At 43.2% G+C, this 18031-nt stretch overlaps 1 protein-coding gene across 1 annotated transcript; it reads right to left on the bottom strand.

The window, feature by feature from the left end:
* Positions 1-1636: 1636 nt before the first annotated feature.
* Positions 1637-17412, bottom strand: CFAP298 (cilia and flagella associated protein 298). Its single transcript, XM_075854535.1, has 8 exons — positions 17256-17412; positions 15880-16020; positions 13407-13574; positions 8846-8913; positions 5935-6093; positions 5477-5608; positions 3190-3285; positions 1637-1851 (listed from the first exon to the last, which is right to left on the bottom strand). The coding sequence occupies exons 2-8, from the start codon at positions 16016-16018 to the stop codon at positions 1741-1743; spliced, it is 873 nt and encodes a 290-aa protein (XP_075710650.1). The 5' UTR covers positions 16019-16020; positions 17256-17412; the 3' UTR covers positions 1637-1740.
* Between the last annotated feature and the right edge of the window lie 619 nt (positions 17413-18031).

Here is an 18031-nt window from a genome sequence, read left to right as displayed (position 1 = left end):
ACTCACTCTCGGATTCTCTCGTTCTGTGATCTTCAGACCTCTAGGCAGGTCCCCAGTGGTGAGTTGTTCAGGTATCTGCAGCTCAAGAACTGGATTAATTCTCTTCTCAGCAACAAAGCTGCAACTGATTCTTATTCTCAGTTCGAGAGAATCTGTGAGACCTGCCCAACCTCTAGAGGTGTAATATCCATACTATATAATGGCTCCTCAGTAATCCAACCCCTACTTCTCATACATAAGTTGACCGATGGCATCGGGACTTGGGGAAAACGATTGAACCAGCAGAGTGGCGTAATATTTGGAGTACAGTTTCACACTGCTCCATTAACACGATTATTTTTGAGTCTGTCTATAAAGTCATGATGCGGTGGTACTTGGTCCCTAGCCGAATTGCATGCGCATTTCCTACTTATTCTGCCTCCTGCTTCCGTGGTTGCCCCTCACCCGGTGACATGCTCCACATATGGTGGTCCTGTCCTAAGCTTACTAGATTCTGGAGCAGAGTCTTTGGCCTTGCTCAGAGTTTGTTTGGTATAATTCTCCATAAAGATCCCAAGTTAGCTCTCCTTCACCTTGTGATTTTATTCTACTCATCTAACTTTTTCCACAATTATTCCTTTATTAAAAGGGAAGTCCAGTTTGTACAACCTGTATCCATTAACCCCTACGAGATGATCGCAGGGATCCTGCTACTGGAAAAAAACATCACTCCATACCTCTTAACCAGCTGTTATCACCTGGGCAAGCGGCCAGATATAGAAGGGGTTATCCCGTTCTTTAAAAGTGATGGCCTATCCTTAGTATATGGCCATCAATATTAGATTGGGGGGGGGGGGTCAGACTCTCAACATCACCTTCCATCAGCTGTTTGTAGGGCCACGCTGCTCTAGCTAGCGTCCCGTCCCCCTCATCATTTACCAGGAACAGCTCCATACTTTTAGAAGCGGCTACACCTGGTATTACAGTTTACAGTGGGAGTGCCAAGAGTCAGACCCGCCATTGATCTAATATTGATGGCCTATCCTAAGGCTAAGCCATCAATTTTAAAGATCTGAAGAATTCCTTTAGGGCACACACATTAAAACGAATGCATTAAGAACTCCTCTTTGCAGCAGCTCTCCTTTCTGGCGACTGGAGGTGAGTCAAGTGGGGCACCCCTTTTATTACATACACATGCCCTTGTAGGGCAAATGGAAAGGGGTTGTCTAAAGAGACAGCTCCTTTGTGAATGCCAACCAAAATTACATTTTCAGTTTTAGCTGGAGAATTTACAGTTCCAGGTTAAAAAATAATTTGGGGCTTTGTCCTTGTGGATACCCAGACATCAATCATCAGTGATTTTGGAGGAAGATATATTCGGACATTAATTTCCGGCCCGTAATGGGGCATTATAGGTGGTTTCTCCTCTTGGTGTATAACACTTGCTGGAATCGTACAAAGTCTTCACATAGTTACAAGCCGAACACTAACACAGTACAAAATAGCTGAAGTTCTGTCGCAGCATGGATACCGTGACGTCTCTATAATAACCCAGGAGACATAGGGAACAGATAGAGCGACACCTAGTGGCCAGAAATAAAATTAGTCAATGCACAATAAATGGGAATCACTGGATATAATAAAGACAAAACTAATATAGGGAAATGAAATATAATTTATTCTTATCATATAAGGACTGGCCAGACAAACAGAACGTGTAAAGATAATGACGTACAACCACTGGGAGAGGATTCCACATCTTCATCTTGGTCTCCATTTAATGTCTTTTACACCTTGAAATTGCCTTTTTAAGGAGCTGCTGTCAGCCCAGTCTGCGTTTAAGTACGAGATATCCTCATCCTCTTCAAGTTTCTGCAAAGAATAAATTGTCGTCTGAGATTACAATCTCTTCACAGCAAATGCAAGATTTGTGTCTGGTGTGAAATACAAAAATAGAAATAAAAATAACACCATCCACTTTCTGAACGCTCGCTGCTCTAGAGAGGTTTGACTTCTATTGGATTCAATAGTCAGCTTCTGCTGGTCTCAATAAGCGTAGTTTTAAAGTGGACAAATTAAGAACACCTTGCAGTTAATCGGATCACGAGAATGATACAGCAGCACAGAGTATTTTAGGAGGGTTGTCTGCTAATTTTACGAGATGCAGAGACCGGTACACACGTGATTATGTAAGTGAGGCCATATCTGCATGTGACAGAGGCAGTGCTATGTTGTGAAAAAGCAGGATGAAGAAATCGTAAATAAATGAAAAATGGTCACAGCAGCACAGAGTATTTACCAAATAGTCCACCCAAAATTTAATTTTTAGGTTTGGCAAGTAAAATATTTTATTTTGCACATTCCACACAAATTGTACAATTCATGGCGGAATTTCCATGAGCGGTGCACACTCCCCCTGAAGTCCTTCACCATCAATTGATGGCCGCCGCGTATACATGCAGTTACAAGACAGCCTGCAGTCACTTATGAGGGGGGAGCAGTCACTGTGGGACTACAGCGGACTTATAATTATATGGCGTGGGCTCCATACTCAGTGGGTGTTAGCTGTATGTTACAGCTGACACATCACAGCAACGGCCGGATCGAAGATAACTCCAATCCCGGAACGAACGTTTACACATTATATATATGTATATATATTACACACACAAAAAGCATTTAAAGTAAAAAAAACAACAACAAAAACTACACCTTTTCCCATTTTTTCCCAAAAGCAATGTAAAAAATAAATCAAATTAAACATAATTGGTATCGCTACATCCATAAAAGCCCAAACTATGACAATACAACATTATTTAACCCACCAGGTAAAAAAAAAATACAATTAAAATCACCAGAATTGCTGTTTTTTTGGCCATTTCATCATAAAAACAAAACCCAAAAAACAATGATCAGAGTTTTTTCCCATTCCTCCCCACAAATAATTCCCCCCCCCAGTTTCCCACTAGATTATATGGTACAATAAATGGTGCCGTGAAAAACCAACTCCTTCCGCAAAAAACAAGCCCTCATACGGCTAAGTTGACTGAAAAACAAAAAGGTTTTGGCTTTTGAAAGGCGAGGAGATAAAAACGAAAATTAAAAACCTAAAAATGTCTGCGGTGGAAAGGGGAGAGGACACCACAGTACAACAAGCAGGGATGGACGGAAGATGAAGGACATTTATGTGAGTGGGGGCAGACGCGTTACCTTAAGATCTTGCTGGCGTCTGTGGTAATACATCATCATCTTCTTCTGTTCCTCCTCAGATATTACAGGCTCCCGGGCCGGGGCTCCTTGCCCTCTCTAGTTGGTTTTAGAAATTGGTAACAGAACAATAAGGTCAGTCTATATACGGACACAACATTAGGCGTCGTTCACATCTGCGCTAGGGCTCCGTTCCGATGTTCCGTCTGTGCTTTCCGTCGGAACGGAGCCCTGACAGACACAAATGGAAACCAGAGGTTCATTTCAATGGTGACGGATCCGGTGCCAATGGTTTCCGTTTGTCTCCGTTATGCAAGGGTTCCGTCGTTTTGACGGAATCAATAGCGTAGTTGAACCCTTGCAACGCCAGTGAGGTAAGCAGTGAATTTTTTCAGAAATCTACATCCCAATTTGGTACAATCTTTCAGGCGGAATTCCATGCAGGTAGTGGGTCGGATACACTTCGTACTTTTTCACAGCGTATCCGACCTGTGTGAACAAACCCTGTATGTGCACCCAAAAGATCCCTTCATGGTCGCAGCATGCCTGAATGCGTGTTTTAAACAACTTGAAAGGGTATGTGAAAATCTTTTTATTTAATTTTAACCAATTAGGGACTATATCGTTTATAGAGGATCCCCAATCAGCTACAAAGACATGGAGAATCCTGCACATCCTTATATTAATATGGACAGTCCATTGATTTCAATTAGAACTGTGTAATTCGTTATTTTGGCTGTAGAGGCGCTGCAGGATAGTTGAACACTTGCTGCCGTTTCCCCCACAGATTATAGCTGATCACTATGTTCAATTTATAATCCACCAACCTTTCTAACAAAAAGAGGTAGTCCAAAGCAGAGAATCCCTTTAAGATCTATGGAGGGCACCGCTTCTCTCAGGTGGAAAGAAATCTGAATGTGTCGTGTAAATGCAACACCTTTTTGATATTTTATTATCCTTAAGTTTAAATATAATAATGTAAAAGAACACAATTCCTTGAAGTTCCGTATGCAAAACTAGTAAGATGTGCCATTTAGAATTTTAGGAAAGCTAAAGCCATATTCACACGAACGGTGAAAACGGTTTTTTAATCGGCCGTCACACGGCTGCATAAAAATCAATGTACTTCTATGTAGCTATTCACACGGCCGTTTTTTTAAGGGACCGTGTACATGGCCCGTGAAAAAAATAGGACAAGTCCTATTATTGCCCGTTTTCACAGATCCCTTATTAGACTCAAGTCTCTGGGAAAACGGGTCCCACATGGAAGCAAACCAGTCGTGAAAACGTTGCAGTTTGTCCTGGCTGATTTGACAAGCGTTCGTGTAAATAAGGCCTAAGTGGGAGCGAAAACATGTGGCGCATTATATACAGCTTTCCAGAAACTTAAAGGGGATGTCCAGGATTAGAAAACATGGATGCGCTCTTCTAAACACAGCACCACGCCAGTCCACAGGTTATTTATTGTATTGCAGCTCAGCTCCATTCACTTAGATAATTCTGAGCACCAAACACAACCCATGGACAGGTGTGGCGCTATTTTTCTAAGAAGGCAGCCATGTTTTTCAGATCCTGGACAACCCCTTTAAGCAATGACTGATCAGAATAGAATTTTTTCCAAATTGACAGAAGAAGACGGCTGAAGAAGTTATATTTTTTGGAGATTATACATTTTTTTATTCCAGAAGGAATGCTCTTTAAAGGGAACCTGTCACATTGAACAGCATGTTCAATCTGGAATAATGTCATAGAGCAGAAGTAGCTGAGCAGGTTGATATATTTATTTGTAGTAAAAGATTTGGGATTACCTGTAATTTATTCATTTAAACCTCTGCTCACTGTGGGCTAAAGTGTCCAGTGGGCGGTCTCAACCATTGATTGACAACCTTCCCTGCATTAGTGTGCATACAGAAATATCGGTCAACCACTGGGTAGGATGGCCTACTGGACTCTAGCCCTAAGCAAGAATGACACACATTTAGCGGTGACTCACAGGTATTGCAGTCTCGTCTCCCATTGAAGTGAATAGGAGAAAAGGCTGTGACACCTGTGAGTCACCGCTACCTCTGTGTCGACGATTCAGTGAGCAAGAAGAAAAGAAGGGGAGGCAGCGCTCATAAGAGTGCTACGGTCCCTTCAAAACAACTGATCGGCGTGGATCCCGGGAGTCGGACCCCGACTGTTCGGCTATTGATGGCCTATCCTGCGGATAGGCTATCAATTTTTAGGGGCTGGATAACCCCTTTAAGTCTCGTTCTGGATTAAGGAAGGTGTTTCTGCACTTTATTACCTTTTGTATCTTCACAATAATTTTTGTCTTCTCATTTTTACCAACATAGTCTACAAGTTTCTGTCTTCTCTGCAGCTCCTTCCCTGCCCACCACAACTGGGCATTGGGTTCCTCAATGACCATTTGTCCAGCCTGAAATCAAGAACAATAATACAGTTGTTCATTATATTTGGGATTCAGGGCGGGGGTGACAGCAGTACCTATGAGAGCCTGTCATTATGCCATTTTATGACAGCCTGTAGTCTTTCATTCAAAAGCAAAGTTTCTTGAACCCTTTTATTGCCAAGGTCAAAATCTTACTAGATTTTTAGCACAGAAAGGAAAAACAATGCACCTTCTGTGTAAGTGACCAATTTCTCAGGTAAAAGATATGCTCCGGGAGCTCTGAGGATGCACAAAATCTTTCATGAAAGCTTTATACATAATTCCAGAAAAGAACATGATAAAACGCTATATACCTGGGTTCCTGAGAGGTCTTCGTTATTTTCAAACTCCATCCGGACGGGGTCATGTGGAGGTAATCCCATTGGATATACTATCATAACAGCACCCCTGAGCTGATCCAAGGAATCCTTTACCATGTCCATTGTGACACACACATGAGCTTCTGCTTGTTTCTAGACAGGAAAGGAGAGAGCGAGAAGTGCGCAGTTAGATTTTTGTCATCTCGACTCTACAAGACCAATGCAGCATTGATGCCGGTTAGTATGGCATGTGTCCACTGCTGCCTGTGATTAGCTGCACTGATCATGTGCCGGTATGGCATGTGTCCACTGCTGCCTGTGATTAGCTGCACTGATCATGTGCCGGTATGGCATGTCCTCACGGCTAACATGTTCGAAGACCCGCGGCGTGGGATTTAACAGGCGAGTAACGCTCTTTTTTTATTGTAATACTTATTATGTATGTAGTCATTATTATTGTAAATGGGATGATGTACACGATGTGTGCGGCATGTGCCCGATGTGTAAATTATGTGTATGCGGCATTTCTTCTATATGTGAGTGGTGCATGTGGGACATGTGTCCTATGTATGAGTGGCGTGTGCGACATGTTCTATGTGAGCGGACTGTATGCGACATGTGTCCTATTTGTTAGTGGTGCGTGTGCTGCATGTTTCCCATTTGTGAGTGTTGCGTGTGCTACATGTGTCCTATTTGTGAGTGGTGCGTGTGCTGCATGTGTCCTATTTGTTAGTGGTGCGTGTGCTGCATGTGTCCCATTTGTGAGTGTTGCGTGTGCTACATGTGTCCTATTTGTGAGTGGTGCGTGTGCTGCATGTGCCCTATTTGTGAGTGGTGTGTGTGCTACATGTGTCCTATTTGTGAGTGGTGCTGCATGTGTCCTATTTGTGAGTGGTGCGTGTGCTGCATGTGTCCTATTTGTGAGTGGTGCGTGTGCTGCATGTGTCCTATTTGTGAGTGGTGTTTGTGCTGCATGTGTCCTATTTGTGAGTGGTGTTTGTGCTACATGTGTCCTATTTGTGAGTGGTGCGTGTGCTGCATGTGTCCTATTTGTGAGTGGTGCGTGTGCTGCATGTGTCCTATTTGTGAGTGGTGCATGTGCTGGATGTGTCCTATTTGTGAGTGGTGTTTGTGCTGCATGTGTCCTATTTGTGAGTGGTGCGTGTGCTGCATGTGTCCTATTTGTGAGTGGTGCGTGTGCTGCATGTGTCCTATTTGTGAATGGTGTGTGTGCTGCATGTGTCCTACTCGTGAGTAGTGTGTGTGTGCTGCATGTGTCCTATTTGTGAGTGGTGCGTGTGCTGCATGTGTCCTATTTGTGAGTGGTGTGTGCGCTGCATGTGTCCTATTTGTGAGTGGTGTTTGTGCTGCATGTGTCCTATTTGTGAGTGGTGCGTGTGCTGCATGTGTCCTATTTGTGAGTGGTGCGTGTGCTGCATGTGTTCTATTTGTGAGTGGTGCATGTGCTGCATGTGTCCTATTTGTGAGTGGTGCGTGTGCTGCATGTGCCCTATTTGTGAGTGGTGTGTGTGCTACATGTGTCCTATTTGTGAGTGGTGCTGCATGTGTCCTATTTGTGAGTGGTGCGTGTGCTGCATGTGTCCTATTTGTGAGTGGTGCGTGTGCTGCATGTGTCCTATTTGTGAGTGGTGCGTGTGCTGCATGTGTCCTATTTGTGAATGGTGTGTGTGCTGCATGTGTCCTACTTGTGAATAGTGTGTGTGTGCTGCATGTGTCCTATTTGTGAGTGGTGCGTGTGCTGCATGTGTCCTATTTGTGAGTGGTGTGTGTGTTGCATGTATCCTATTTGTGAGTGGTGCGCGTGCTGCATGTGTTCTATTTGTGAGTGGTGCGTGTGCTGCATGTGTCCTATTTGTGAGTGGTGCGTGTGCTGCATGTGTTCTATTTGTGAGTGGTGCGTGTGCTGCATGTGTCCTATTTGTGAGTGGTGCGTGTGCTGCATGTGTTCTATTTGTGAGTGGTGCGCGTGCTGCATGTGTTCTATTTGTAAGTGGTGCGTGTGCTGCATGTGTCCTATTTGTGAGTGGTGCGTGTGCTGCATGTGTCCTATTTGTGAGTGGTGCGTGTGCTGCATGTGTTCTATTTGTGAGTGGTGTGTGTGCTGCATGTGTCCTATTTGTGAGTGGTGCGTGTGCTGCATGTGTCCTATTTGTGAGTGGTGCGTGTGCTGCATGTGTTCTATTTGTGAATGGTGTGTGTGCTGCATGTGTCCTATTTGTGAGTGGTGTGCGTGCTGCATGTGTCCTATTTGTGAGTGGTGTGTGTGCTGCATGTGTCCTATTTGTGAGTGGTGCGTGTGCTGCATGTGTCCTATTTGTGAGTGGTGCGTGTGCTGCATGTGTTCTATTTGTGAATGGTGTGTGTGCTGCATGTGTCCTATTTGTGAGTGGTGTGTGTGCTGCATGTGTCATATTTGCGAGTGGCTTCTGTGCAGAATGTTCCAGTATATGTGGCTTCTGTGCAGCATGTATGTGCATGTATATATGCATCTTTGTCTAGCATTGTTGCCATTGAAGGTGCAGGGGCCCCGACACACTTCTTGCACATGAGCCCTTTGCTGTCCGTTTCAGCCCCTCAGTTAACTAAAGTACGACCAACAAATTTCCTGGTGGGAAAAGAAATGTGTCGTTTATATAAACAGCTGCAAACTGCTGTAGTGCGGAGACCGCGATGTAACAGGGAATACAGGAGATCAAAGCCTTTACACTGCGCAATAAGAGTTAGCGGCTTTACTCTGAAAACTGTCAGGTTTTGTTTGGTTGGGGACATGGCATGGAAACCATTATCCACCATCCAGATCTATGTCACGATATCCAGCTCAGTATTTAGTATGGAATGAATATAATGGACACGCTTATCATTATTACATAAGATCTTAAAATACCTTTGATATTAAAGCTTTGGCGTCTTCCATTGTTTTCTGCAAAACCTTCCTCATATTCTCATTGGGTGCTAAAAAATATGTAGAAAAAATAAACACATTAATATATATAAATTTATTTTGCGTAGCCAAATTCGGAGAGCTATAACTTTTTTATTTTTCCGTCGATTAAGTGGTATGAGGGCTTATTTTTTGCGGGATAAGCTGTAGTTTTTAATAATACCACTTTGGTGTAAATGCGACGGTTTGATCACTTTTTATTTCATTTTTTGTGGGAGATTAGGTGACCAAAAAATAGAGATTCCGCCGTTTACAAATTTTTTATTTTTTTTTACAGCGTTCACTGTGCGGGTTAAATAATGATATATTGTAATAGTTCAGACTTTTACGGACGCGGCGATACCAATTATGTATATTTATTAATTTTTTTACTATGCTCTAGGGGTTAAATTGGAAAAGGGTTTTTTTTTTAACTTTTAAATTTTTTTTTTTACACAAAAAAAACTACTTTATTTAACTAAGTTTTACTTTTTTTTATTAGTCCCCCTAGTGGACTTCAACCAGCGATCGTTAGATCACTTGCACGATATACTGCAATACTAATGTATGACTGAATGGGTGTACAGAGATGGCGGACCTGGGGGTCTTCATTAGGCCCCCAGGCAGCCATAGCAACCATCGCCCCCCCCCAGATTGCGTTGCGGGGGGCGGGATGAGCTGTCGGAGGGGGTCGCCCCCCTCTTTCTCACGATTCAAATGCTGCTGTCGGTATTGACCGCGGCATTTAACTAGATAAACTAGCGGGATCGCGCTCAAGCGCGATGCCGCTAGTTACTCAGAAGTGTCGGCTGCAACACCGGCATCGTATGGAGCGAGCTCACTGCGTGAGCCTGCTCCATACTTCCCCTTCCCGGCTATGACGTAACTGTATGTCATATGTCGGGAAGGGGTTAATATGTTATTTCTATGCAGAGATTTACTAATTACTTGAGGTTACAGGCCCAAAGCCTCAAGAGAGATCCTGATGACAACACTTCCTGTTCTGATGTCTGACAGGTGCAGTGTTGTCATGGTAACCTTATATTCATCCATATTTCCACGTTATTTGATGTCCATTTCAGGCCAGGTAGGAAGTGGATATTGTTGTATTTGGAGATGTGAATCCACACAAAATCTCCATGACAACACTGCTCCTGACAGAAATCAGAAGGGGACATGTCATCAGACTCTCTCAATGGTGCAGCCTCAGGCTTCGGGCCTGTAATGTCAATCCTCTGCAGTACCGGAGTAAGGCCTTTTTTTAGTGTTGTTCTGGTAGATCTCTTTTAAGAACCGATTACCCTACTAATAACTGATTTGCATCTGTCACATTTATACCAATTTCCTAGTAAAACAGTGAAGGCCCCACATAGGCCAGCTATTGACGTTTGAGGAAAAACCAGGAAGAAGAAGTCAGTAAAACTGACGACTTATGAATATGGCCATACACTTAAGACGACCCTGAAAAAGACGACTTAACAATTTGTGTTATGTACATGTTACTAAAACAAATCCGTTCCAACCAATGGAAATTTGTACCACAAGTCATAACTTGTCTTGGTCTTTACGGATCATTTAAAGGGGTTCTCCGTTCTTTAAAAATTGTGTCCAGATGGTTGAACTGCAGTAAGATTAGTCATTTAATAATGTGCTATCTGTAGCTAAAATGCCTCTGTAAGTCAGCCTCACATGCAGTCACATGACCAGGCTTCTAGAGTCTCGTACACTGAACACGTGATTATCTCCCCTCCCCCTGTAGTACAGGACATTACACATCACAAGACTGACCACTGCTTCCTGCTCTCATCCCCCCTGTGTTGGAGGGAACGTGTTTCACATGCTGGGCAGCAGGTAGTGCAGAGTCTAGCAGCAGAACAGCAGAGCTGTGTCTCAGTAGCAGACAATGAGTTATTATAACACTACCTTACACCTTGTAATAGAAGGGCATGAATGCAGCAGTAAATAGAGGCAATGTCTGTAAGAGGTGAAAAGAATCATGGGAACTGTAGTCCGGTACATGGCAATCCCACCTACAGAAAGACCTGCCAACATCAAAATAGCAGCACTGCACAGAGCTGGGCAAGAAAATCAAAACGAAAAATAATTACTTCTGAGCTATGGTGGCATCACATGGTGAGAATTCAGACACATATAAGTACTTATCTGTATTTTTCATAAGCCTGAGACGGGTTGCTTATGGGTGAGTTCTGGTTTAGCATGAGGGAAAAGGATGGAGAACACCAGATTATTATTTAGGTTTACTTTAACCCTTTCCCGTCGCTAATATGCCTATTTACGTCAGGAAAGGGTATTTAAAGATGCAGAGTGGGTGCCATAGTAGGTTACACAGCAGTGACCCAGAGGCAATGCTTGCGATCACAACAATTTCTGATCGCAAGCATTTGACACCGGCATCTGAGGGTTTTTTCCTGCCCCTTTTGGTTCGGGGCCAGTCACCGGCTCCTGCGCGGCTAGATCACGGGAGCTGGTGTACTCCTATGGTAGCTGGGAGCCTTCTGAACGCTCCCATGCCTGCTATAGGAAGATTGCTATTGAGACATACATGTGGCAGGTCTCCACAGAAATGCACTAATTTTGCCATAGACTGCAATATTGTGATATGGCATAAGCGAGCTAATGATCGCAGGTTCAGGCCCCGTAGGGGGGCTAAATAAAAGTGTAAAAAAGTAAAAATAAAAAAGCAGCTTTAAAAAAAAAAAATTCAAAAAATAAATAAAAAAAATAAATAAATATATATATAAAAATTCAAATAACCTAGATCACATAGATCACCAAATCACATAAAAATAAACAAACACATTAGGTATCCCCGCATCCAAAAATGGCCGAACTCTAAAAATATTTATCCAATAGGGTGAACGTCGTAGCGGGGAAAAAGGTAAAAACGGCCGAACCGCAGTTTTTTTGCCACTTAAACCTCCACAAAAAATTTAATAAAAAGTGATTGCAATGCCAGACATTCCCCCAAATGGTATTAATAAAAACGACATCATTCCAAGTACAAAAAGACACCTTACACAGCTCTGTACACAGAAATATAAAAAAGTTACAGGGATCACAATATGGCGGTTTTTACAACTTAACAAAAACGATATAAATGTGGTATCACCGTGATCGAACTGACCCGCATAATAAAGGTAATATGTCATTTTTCACCGTTGTACACTGTAAAAAAATAAAATAAACCCATAAGAAAATGACGGAACTGCTGTATTTTTCATATTCCATCCGTTCTTCATTTTTTTTCCAGCTTCCCAGTACATCACGCATAATATTAAATAGTACCATTAGAAAGTACAACTTTCCCCTGTAAAAATGAGGCCCTCATATGGCTGTGTCAACGGAAAAATAAAAAAAAGAGTTCTGACTTTTTGAATGCGGGGAGGAAAAAACAAAAGCATAAAAATGAATATTAATCTGGTCCTGAAAGGGTTAAAGACTACGTTCATACCTTTTTCTATTGTTCCAATGCATCTAAAATGGAAAATATAAAGCAACTCTGAAAATAGTCTCAATAAGATAAAAATCTCAGATTTTTTTGACTCTTGCCGACCTGTGTCTCCATGGCTACAGACGACAAACAAACAAAAACAGTGTAGTCTGATCCTGCAGTCATACTCCCTTCCATCTGTGCCCTACTTCCAACACCATACATTTGGTTAGTTAAATGGGTTTTCCGCCTTCTGACAACTGATGACCTATCCACCGGATAAGTCATCAATATATCATCGGTGCAGGTCTGTCACTCGGACCCCGCACCGTTAAGCCGCTCCAGTGGCCTGTGGGCACCGGATGTTATGGCACATAATGCTATGTACGGAGCCTGGAACCAGTTGGCTCCGTACATGGCATAGCGGCCGTGCTGCAGAACTGCAGGTCCCCTCCTATTCACTTGAATTGGAGCAGAGCTGCAGCTCGGCCGCTATTCCGTTGCCAACTGCTTCCGGCATGTACGTCCGGTGCACGGAGGCACCGGACCACCTGATCTGTGCGGGGTTCGGGTGTCGGACCCCCCACAGACCAGGTACTAATGACCCATCCTGTGGTTAGGTCATCCGTTGTCAGAAGGTGGAAAACCCCTTTAACAAAAAGTTTCCCTTCAAACAGTCCTTAAAGGGTAACTAAACATTCAACAGCAACGCTGTGAGCGCTGAGCCGCTTCGTTTCTGCTCTGCTTTTTCCGGAAATCAATGTAGCGGTGTACGGGCTCAATAGAAAGTCTATGAGCTTGTACTCCACTACGTCGGCTTTCTGGAAAAAGCCGAACAGAAACTAAGCGGCTCAGCGCTCACACAAGCACTTCTGCCCCTTTGCTTTAGCGATTGGTGGGGGTCTCCGTGCTCGGACCCACACCAATCAAAACTTCTGATGCGTCACAACGACATGTCAGAAGTTTGTTGAATGTTTAGTTACCCTTTAAATAATATTTTGGCTGCCTGCATCCACCACTAGGAGGAGCTCCCGACATACAAGTGTAAACAGTTCTTATCAGTCCCATCATTACCATGTCCATTCCGCCTCCCAATCTCATCCTTATTATAGACACTTCCTCCGCTGGGCACACATTTTGTTTCCCATTCATCCTTCAGCTTCAGGTCCTCGATCTGCTCGTCCGTTAACCCCTGCATGTTGGGAGGCAGTGTAATGCCGTGTTCTGCTAATTCTTCCATCTCTATAAATGACAAGAGCTGCATTAGTAGAAATAGGGATGGGAACAGCACCACCATCACTTTAAATGGGGTAACATTAATGCAACAGACCATCTTTATGGGCCACGCCAGCCCACCAGGGATTCACAGAAAGAAGTGATGATGTCAGCATACCAGAGTTTATGCAAATTGTATTATTGTCCGATAGTAAAGACACTAGCAACGTTTCGGCTAGGCTCACTTAAAGCCGAAACGTTGCTAGTGTCTGTACTATCGGACAATAAAAATATTTGCTATTCTAGAATTCTGACGTCATCGCTTCTTTTTCCAAAAAAGGTAATTATTTTCTTTTTTTTCTTTTTTTAGAGGTGGGGATATCGGAGGGGTCACAATATTCCATTTATAAGGATAGGAATCCTTGCACATGTAATATTAGTTTGTCTACATCTAGACTGGAGGACACAGAAGCACTAGGTAGTATTTAAAACGGCTGTTCAGTTTTATGGCAAGTCTCTCTGTCGCGACCATAGCGAGTGGTGAGAGACCCCGCAATTCACCGTTATTGACAGAGAAACAGATGTTCAGCTCCACTGCAGTAAAACAAAGCAGTATGTTAGGTTTTCATACTTTGGTTTTGGTGCAGTTTTTGCCGCAATTACCCTGAAATCGTGACCAAGTCTCGCGTTTTTACGGGAATCATAACAAAACTGCAGCATAAAAAAAAAGTACCAAAACCGTCATGTGAAAACCCAGCCTTACGGGACACCTACTGAAATAAATGGATGTCCTTTGTATTGAATAGAAGCCATCCGTCCTCGAGAGCGGAGGATCCAGATTGAAGAGGTTTCCCCATCTGTATCATTGATCACCTATTCGTAGAAACACACGACCCCTGATCTCATAATCAGTGGGGGTGTGTACCCCTTGATCTACACGGGTCCAACATTTACTACCTATCCTACAGGTGGAAAACCCCTTCAATAGCGATCTTCACTTTTACATGCAGAACCAGGGGTTGTACAAACTGTAGAATCTTTTTAAACGCTATGTAAACCTTTGGAGAGCATTTTTATTTATTTTTTTAAATAAATCGGTGCAACTGGTGCAACTTTTTAAATAATTTTTATTGAAAATTTGTTTCACTTTATGAGATACAGCTGCTCTTTATTCTCTATACAGAGCAGCTGTATAGTTCGTATGACCTGAATCCATCAGTCCCGCGGATCTGACGGGTTCAGTGTCAGCAGGTTCTGCGTGTCTCTGACACATGGGATCCACCTGTAAACGATCACATCTAAGTTATGAAATGAGATGTGATAGATGTGATCGTTTACAGGTGGATCCTATGTGTCTGAGCCATGTCACTAAACCTGTCAGTCCCGGGGACATGATGGGTACAGGATTTAGCGCAAGATACAGCTGCTCTGTATAGAGAATACAAAGCAGTTGTATCTCAAAAAGTAAAATACGTATTTAATAAAAACTAATTATAAAGTTACACCAATCACACGGACTGACCTGTTTATTAAAAAAAGAATCTATCATAGCCTTTAATGTATAATTACAATGGGATCTCCATGGTTTCCCTTTAAAAGCAAGGGCATATGCAAGGCAGGAAGGGGGTCACACAATTAAAATGGCCCCCTTCCAGCTCGCAGTAGAGTCGCTAGCACCAGGAGTTTGGGGATCCCTGGGCCAGCATTACTTTTAACTGGACAATTGAATACTATGGCGGAGAAGCATGCCATACACAAGACGCAGGCCAGGGCGATGATGTGATGTAATCGTGCCCACCCGTGTCGTGCTGCGGACAGCGCACTAAGGGGGCACTATTACTGTACACAAATGGGGGCACTATTATCATCTGTTTGGGGAGTAACTATAGTTATGGTGACATCGGGAGCAGAGTATTGGTGGAAGCAGGATGGTACTGTTAAGGGGGCTGCAGGATAGGAAGTTTGTGTAGAGGGTGCTGGAAAAGCGAGAAGCCAAAGAAGTCTGGGCAGAAAACTCTTGTGCCCAGGAGAAGTCGTCATGGCGTTTTGGGCCGGATGAGTAAGAAATGGGAAAGTGAACGACTCCAATCTGAGAAGAGGTCACCTGTAAGTCACTGGATGTCACTGTACTGTAATCACTTATGTGGTCGCCTGTGTAGGATTTATATCTACCACTATATGATGGTAATATTGGTCGTTGTATAGTGGCTTTCATTCAGTAACAGTATGGTGGCCCAACCTCTATAATAATTTATTTCACCCCCCTCCCCCTTGAGAAAATCATGCATACGCCCCTGAATAAAATACTCCATATGCACATAGGTCCTCTCACCTGGACAGATCCTACTGATTTTAAGTCGGCCATTATATATGGAGACAATTTGCTTGGTCAGCTCCTCTACAGGAACGTTAACACTGGTATCAAACAGGAACTGGCTCTCATCGCCATGCTTCACGTGTAAGCGCACCATTGCTGGGGTGAGAAAAAAAGCCTTATGACAACATCTGGAACAGTTATTAAAAGAAGACATAATACACGTCACTGGAAATTACTCATTGACAGGTCTGTAAATAATATTTGTATAACAGAGATAAGCGGCGCTAGCCAGGCAGTGCTCATCTTGTCGCTCACAGATCACTAATGCCTCCCGATCTGACCCCCTTAGACTTTTATCTTTGGGGTCATCTGAAGGCAATTGTCTATGCTGTGAAGATACGAGATGTGCAGCAACTGAAACTACGGATACTGGAAGCCTGTGCTAGCATTTCTTCTGCGGTGTTGCTATCAGTGTGTGAAGAGTGGGAGAAGAGGGTTACATTGACAATCCAACACAATGGGCAGCACTTTGAACACATTTTATAAGTGGTCAGAAACTTGTAAATAACTCATGAAAGAATAAAGTAATGTTAAAACCAAGCACACCATTGTTTTTCTTGTGAAATTCTCGATAAGTTTGATGTGTCACATGACCCTCTTCCCATTGAAAAAACTAAAGTTGGATACAAAATGGCCGACTTCAAAATGGCCGCCATGGTCAACACCCAGCTTGAAAAGTTTCCCCCCTCCCATATACTAATGTGCCACAAACAGGAAGTTAATATCACCAACCATTCCCATTTTATTTATGTGTATCCATATAAATGGCCCACCCTGTATATATAATTCTGAGAGCCCAAAGTAAAATATGCAGTTCTGTGGACGCAAGAGGTGGATTATGAGAATTTCAGATTACCAGATGCCGGATTATAGGAATTTTAACATGTTTTGGAATGAGACAGATAGATCAGTCATACATTTCACTAATATGGAGACCAGTATGAAGATGCAGAGCTTTTCTATAAAACCATGTGAAGCAAGGGCAACGGGGTCTCTGAGGCAGTCGGTTTCCATGGTTACTACAATACAATTCATCAATTTTAAGAATATGAACAATTGTGGAATCTTCTAGTAAACACCATGGATCAGCAGTGAATTCTAGATGGACAATAACATATAGAATTATACAGAACACATCTCTGTTGGGTCAGAAGCTTTGCTGGAAGAACTACAACTCCCAGCATAGTACTGCACCAAATTCTAGATTGCATTCTCCTGTACCTTTTACCAGAGTATAGGAACATGCGGACTTCTATATAGCAGCAGGATTGTATATATACACATGAGATACTATACATACATATATATATGTATATAAATAACGCACTCACCTCCAGCTGTGGGCTCCTCTCCGTCCTGAAGACTTCGCTATTGTCAACTTCCGGTACTGGTTACTAGAGAGACGACTGTCAACATCCGACGTTGAATAGGGAGGAGCTTGTAACAGGCTTCTGAAGAAACCACGCCCCCTGACACTGATTGGCCGGTATTCGTCTCCTTTCCGGCAATTTGCAACTGCCTAGTTTAGAGTGTGTGACGTCACCAACCCTGGTGTTCTGTCTAGAGCTGGACCGGAAGCTGATATGGAAGGGGCATGTACGATTTTTTTCCCCACAATGGACATTTATCGCCTATAAACAGGATGGCTGATAAATGTCTGATTGCTCGTGGCCCGATCTCAGTGTGGAGGAGTTGAATGGAGCGATGGTTGCGCATGCGGCCTGCCGCTCCATTTAATGTTTATGGGGTGACGGAAACAGTATGTTTAGTCACACAGGCTTGAGTCGCTTGTTTTGAGTGGTGAGGAATCGCGCATGCGCGACCACGTTTCTATTCAAAGTAAACACTGTGGTCGTGCAGTGAGGCGGAACAGGAGCTTGGGATCTTCCTTCTAGTGATCGGTGGGGTCCCAAGCAATAAAACATTTATCATCTATCTTGTGGATAGGTGATAAATGTTCATTGTGGGAAAATTCTTACATGCAATTGCTATGAAGTTCAAGGCAGTTTATTGCTCCCTGTTTATCAGTCTGCGGCTGGCCGTTTTATGGAGGCGCTATAGGGGCAATGTGGATGAGGGCATTTATGGTGACAGTCTGTGGCTAGCA

Source organism: Rhinoderma darwinii, chromosome 2, assembly GCF_050947455.1.
Source record: "Rhinoderma darwinii isolate aRhiDar2 chromosome 2, aRhiDar2.hap1, whole genome shotgun sequence".
Classification (NCBI taxonomy): domain Eukaryota; kingdom Metazoa; phylum Chordata; class Amphibia; order Anura; family Rhinodermatidae; genus Rhinoderma; species Rhinoderma darwinii.
The sequence above is the reverse complement of the archived record's forward strand: the minus strand, read 5'-3'. Positions and strand labels throughout refer to the sequence as shown.